Source organism: Haplochromis burtoni, unplaced genomic scaffold (genome assembly GCF_018398535.1).
Source record: "Haplochromis burtoni strain Fernald_Lab_line unplaced genomic scaffold, NCSU_Asbu1 Contig_1046, whole genome shotgun sequence".
Lineage (NCBI taxonomy): Eukaryota > Metazoa > Chordata > Actinopteri > Cichliformes > Cichlidae > Haplochromis > Haplochromis burtoni.
Genome location: NW_024583407.1, coordinates 79,844 through 86,021, shown reverse-complemented (window position 1 = coordinate 86,021; position 6,178 = coordinate 79,844). Strand labels below are relative to the sequence as shown.

Genomic DNA, 6,178 nt, shown 5'->3' with positions numbered 1-6,178 from the left:
CCCAGCTTGTTCAATGAAGTCCGATGCTAACTGGAAATAGAGATAATTCGCCTTCAAAAGTAAATTTTAAGAATATGGAAACCATATAAAATTGCTCAAATACTGAACACAAATCATATTTCTGATACACAGTCTATGGGTGTAGCCTCCAGAGTCACACAACGGTTTTGAATGATCCTGTTATTTAAGCAGAAGACTATCCCACTATAAATGCAGGTTTTCTGTCCTATAGAGGCTCTGAAACCATGACTCTCCTCCAGAGTCCAGACCAGATTGACTCAGCTGCTCTTTATTGGAGTCTGCTGAGTTCATTAAACTGCGAACGACTGAAGTCTTTAATGGTGTAAGAGGTTTAAATTTTCTTTTAGTTTGTCCATGCTCTCCTGGGTTTTAAATGCACCTTAGAACACACATGCATCAACACTACATATGAGCGGGCGGAGGGAGGTTTGGAGTCTTTGTATCTGTAGGTGCCTGTTTGTCTGTGTCTATGTCAGGTCGGGTATCAGAGGTCTTGGTCTCTTATGCTCTGAGGGCCTCTGGATGTCTGGAGTTTTGATCTCCTCCATACCTGCTTCATGCCCTGGAGGACGGGGCTGTGGCCCCCCCACACCCTCTAGCAGATCATTACATGAAGGAACCTTTTAAATACAAGTTCGCTCATGCTCACAGGTGTGCTCACAGGTGTACACACGGGTGCTGCACAATATATTTAATATTTAGCATTTACTGTTATATTCACATAGATCAGCGGTCCCCAACCTTTTTTGCACCACGGACCGGTTTATGCCCGACAATATTTTCATGGGCCGGCCTTTAAGGTGTCGCAGATAAATACAACTAGTACCGGTACCGAAAAAAAAGAACATTTATTCATAAAACACGTGAAAAGACCCAGGAAAACCGAGTAAACGATAAAAACGATAACAAAATAATGCTGAAAACCGATAAAAACCCTGAAAACTATACATTTCACACCTGAGCTTCAACTCTCGTGGCCCGGTACCCAACGACTCACGGACCGGTACTGGTCCGAGGCCCCGGGGTTGGGGACCGCTGACATAGATCATCGCAATGATGTTGTTTATCATATTGTTCTTTTTTTCTCTTTTTTCTTTCTCAACAGGTGATTCAGGTGATTGATATATGTATTTTTTAATAATAGTTAATGATGAATCAATGTTGAATTCCGGTGTTGATTTTCCACCACTTTTGTACCATCCATCCATCCATCCATCCATCCATCCATTCGCTACCGCTTTTCCTTTTCAGGGTCGCGGGGGGCGCTGGAGCCAATCCCAGCTGTCGTAGGGCGAGAGGCGGGGTACACCCTGGACAGGTCGCCAGTCTGTCACAGGGCCAACACACAAGGACAGACAACCATTCATACTCACATTCACTCGCACATTCACACCTAGTGACAATTTGGATTTTCCAATTAACCTATCCCCACAAGCTGCATGTCTTTGGACGGTGGGAGGAAGCCACTTTTGTACCCTTGGTTAATATTGAAACAAAACAAAAAAATTATTAAAACAGGACTAAATAGGTATTTCCATCAATCCTAGACCACAGAAAATTACCAATAGGTATTTCCATCAATCCTAGACCACAGAAAATTACCATCAACACTTAAACCTGTGAAAAAGACAATTGTGTTTGATCTAAAAACAGGATAACCATTATATGTTGAACATCCTACAATTTATCATGTTCGTAACAACAACCCTATAATATTAAGCACTGGGCATTATGTAATTAAAAAAAAATGACAATAGACAAATTTGTATCAATAAAAAAACCTATTTTGTAAAGAAGACTTATTGTTAAATGTATTAGTTACAAGTCAATGTTTTTAGTTTACTATGGGATGGGGGCTGGATATCGGGCGTCCTGCACCACCCATCCGATCGGGAGCATAGCGGAGCCATTTCTGCACTGTTTGGGCGAAGGCAAACTCAGAAACTGCATTTACCCCCACCTGCTGAGTCAGGCCATCTAGGGCAAAAACAAATAAGCAAAAAAATAAAGAGAAAAAAAAAGAGAGGCTCAATTTGAGCTTAAATATGAACAACCTCTTGTAAAAAGCAGGGAGAAAGCCTATAAACCCACGTTTCCCAACCCCTGGGCCACGGACCGGTAACGGTTAGGAGATGGACTAAGTCGAGATCAAGTATGTTTCACACATTTTATATTGTCACAATATTGTATAAACCTTTTTGCCAACTTCGCAATAGATTTAAACAAATGTACAAATGCACCTTAAATGTGCATATGACTGAAGAAGTCACTTGGATTAGTGACATAATGTTCACACTTTTTTTAAAGATATGGAAATTGAGTAAATACAATTTGGATATTTTTATAATCACAGTGACACTCATTATACTGATTGAAAAAATTGACCAATATTCAGGGTTTTTTTTAACTGTTGTCGTGTGTATTAAAGTGTAGATACGACAGTCCTTTAAACATACCAACTGATCTATGATTGATGCCAAAATTGCCTTTATTCCTGAAGTTGGGCTGCAAGCAAAAACATTTGCATTTAATAAAATTGGATAAACAAAAACTTTACTTTCCTGTAGATTTCTTGTAAAATAAACAACTACGAAGAGTAGAAGCTTTGGGGGAAAAAGAAGAGGAAAGAAACCAAACATTTTTAACAGATCCTCTTTGTTTTCATCACCACAGCGCACACTTTAGGAGCTGCCAATGGAGTAATTTTACTTGGGCCAGTACAGTGCAGTGTCCCTGATGTTCTGACCAAGCAGCCCAAATGTAGCCACATTGAAAATGCCACACACCACCACCACCAAAACCTTATAACTGATTTAGTTTATGCACAAGAAACACTCACTTTTCTCCATAGAACTCCATTCAGTGTAAAATAAGTATCAGGACCATGCATCTCTCATGCATGGATGTGTGCTGGTGTTCCTCAAGACTGGCAACCAAAGATGTCCCCCTCAGGTGTACCTCACAGATGTTCTAAAGTTAAAACATTTTAATGTTAATTTTAGAAACATTTTTAAAATTAACATTAAATATAGGATTTAATTTACAGATTATTAAAGAATTTGTTTTAGTTTAGAATTAACTTCCTTATACAATCACATAATACTGTATTCTAAAATAAGTGCACACATTTTAGTTTGCACTGTTATGTATCTATCTTTGTTTTCTGAGTTACCTCAGTGGCAGCTGCTCCCAGTCCCTTGGTTGATGAGCTAAAAGGTGCAGAGCAAGCCTATGTGGAGACCTGCAAATTGGGTCATACCACAATTCTGGATTATGGGAGGGGGGGATCAGATTACAGTAACGTGTTACTGCCCATCTCTGCTCACGAGGGGCGACCAGGATTTCAAAAAGGTTTGATTTTCTTTCAACCATACGATTGCTGATTGGGAGCTGGTCGTGAGGTGTTAATCACTTCTTGTTACCCCATGTATACTACAAGACACACGATTAAGGCGAAACTCGGGCCGATCCCCAAAACGGTCGACGGCACAACTGAAAAATCATCTCAAAATGGGCCGAAAATCACACACTGTATGCCCAGCTTGAGTGAAGAACAGATTGGCTGTATACTGAGGAGGGTCAACCAACATTCTCAGCCCTGCCAGGTTAACCCTTTAACAACTTAGCGTTGTGTTTAGAGATTGAAAATCTCTCCTTTGATTTTTTCCTCGTACTTTGTTTTTTGGTCTTTTCGTCAAGTCTGTCTTCGTACAGACCTGCCAAGTTCTTCGTCGTTTTGTACATAACTGTTTTTGGGGCAAATAAAATGCAAGTAGGGATTAAAACCCAGAATTAATGATTACCGGTGCTGGAAATACTAGTGTTTGATGCAGTGTTTGATTTTGTTGCCACGGGTACCCACAAAGCAATGCGCGAAAGTCACGTGGTCTGTCAATCTCTGTTGACTAAGAACCAAAAGGCTTAATACTAGTGATGGGATTTTCGGCTCTTTTTAGAGAACCGGCTCTTTCGGCTCGGCTCACTAAAAAGAGCCGGCTCTGGAAATAAAGACATAAAATCAGGACTGACAGAGATGGGGAAGAAGTCTCATTGTGACAAGTAAAGTTTATCTTGCCTGGCTGGGCAGCTCTCCTGGTGCTCAGCACCCCCAAAGCTCTGGTCCTAGAATAGCCCCTGAGTAGTGGAGAAGTCCAGTGATATCTGATCAGGTCATTTCTAGTTGACCATGGCAGTGTGAAGACTGATGTGGCTTCTTCTGAGGCTTATCTTCAACCCAAACAATTGTGTGAAATTTTGCTGCCCAACCTGTGACCCAACAGGATTAGTCAAGCTGTGGAGTGAACTGAAGAACCCGGCACATCATCATCCCAACTCCTGAGTCATGACTTTTGCACCAATATTTGGTCACAATAACCCGATTTACGAACCTACAGCTTTTACACAGAAGTTGATTATGAAAATAACCCAGCATTTTTTAGTGTGTATGAAAAGTTTGGAATAATCTGTAAATGAGACATATAACTTTAACAGTTATAACCAGCATAATCCACTTAACCTGCCAATGAAATAACAGTTACTGACTCATAAACACACGACTCAATCATATGAAACTGCGTGACAGCGGCAATGTTTTGCAATCACCCCCTTACAAATATCCACTGTGGGCTAAGGGCATGGTCACTGAAGCAAAGTTCCTTTGAGTGCACTTGATTATTGTCTCTAGACGTCCTGAGAACAAGTCAGAGGATGAAAATTTAAACACCTCCTGCTATGAACAATAAAGGCATGTGCCCTATATTGTCACACATGAGACAAGAGTATAAGAACTAACTGTCAAAAGCAACTTGAAAAACAAACAGGTGACGAAGGAAGAGACGTTATAAATCTCTGTTATTGTTGCTCGGTTTTCTTTTAGGAGCATTTGGAATTTTCTGTTTTGTAACTAAAAATATAAAAAATAAATGGACTACATTTGTTCTCAGCTCAGTTTTGAAAAGTTATTCACTATGTTCTCTCTTTATATGGAGTATTTTAAATACTGAAACAAATAAAAAGATGAATTAATTTCACAGACTAAGATTATTTTAAAAGACCTTTTAAAACACACTGTTTAAAACTGTTTAAAATGCGAAGCAAGCTCTGTTATAAGAAGTACTAATCACACATCTTTCCTCTTCTTAGAATTAATCATAGCCTGATAGTCCTCCCTCCTCTTCCTGCTCTCTGACTCAGCACCTACTGTCTGTCCATATATTTCCTTCTTCCCTCCCCTTCAGGTCTGCACTTTGAACATGGCTGTAATCAACGTGCAGCGACGCAGAAGAGCTAACTCATGTTGTTTAGATAAGAGCTCCGAATGCTTTCAATTATAAGGAAGTGAAACTCACAAAGTCACTGATACTGAGAGGAGAAATGGCGCAGAAAGGAGTTCAGCTGGACCAAGAAACTTTCTCTTGTTCGATCTGTTTGGATCTGCTGAAGGATGATCTGCTGCTTCACATCAGAGCTTCTTTTCTGGATGAGATGGATCAGCTCAGTGAAGATCTTCTCACTGTGCTCCACTGTTTGATCAGCAGACTGATTGATGGCCTCCACCTCCTGTTGAAGCAGCTTCACATCTTTCTCTCTGTCCTGGATTCTCTGCTGGATGTTTTGTCGACTCACCTCCAGCTCTCTCTGCCTCTCAGTCCTTTCTGCTGCAGCTGAGACTGTGTCGTGGCCTTTATGTTCATCCACAGAGCAGAGATAACAGATACTCTGCTGATCAGTACGGCAGAACATCTTCATCACCTCATCATGACGAGAGCAGATGTTCTCCTGGAGCTTCTTGGAGGGCTCCACCAGCTTGTGTTTCTTTAATGGAGCCACATCATAATGAGGCTGAAGGTGTTTCTCACAGTAAGAGACCAAACACACCAGACATGATTTCACAGCTTTCATTTTTCTTCCAGTGCAGAAATCACAGGCCACATCTTCAGGTCCAGCATAGCAGTGATCAGCAGGAGCAGCTTGGAGTCCAGTCTTCTTCAGCTCCTCCACTAAAACTGCTAACATGGTGTTTTTCACCAGGACAGGCCTCGCTGTGAAAGTCTGTCTGCACTGAGGGCAGCTGTAGATTTTCTTCTCGTCCTCTCCATCCCAAAAGCCATTAATACAGTTCATGCAGTAGCTGTGTCCACAGGGAATAGTCACTGGC

The 6,178-nt window shown here is 41.0% G+C and overlaps 1 protein-coding gene across 1 annotated transcript in view; it reads right to left on the bottom strand.

Annotated features, from left to right (window-relative positions):
* Positions 1–5,373: 5,373 nt before the first annotated feature.
* LOC121813020 (tripartite motif-containing protein 29-like) overlaps positions 5,374–6,178 on the bottom strand; it is a 937-nt gene continuing 132 nt past the window's right edge. Inside the window, exon 2 of the mRNA XM_042216421.1 lies at positions 5,374–6,173. Coding sequence (XP_042072355.1) covers positions 5,374–6,173 — 800 coding nt within the window. The remainder of the gene's footprint in view (positions 6,174–6,178) is intronic.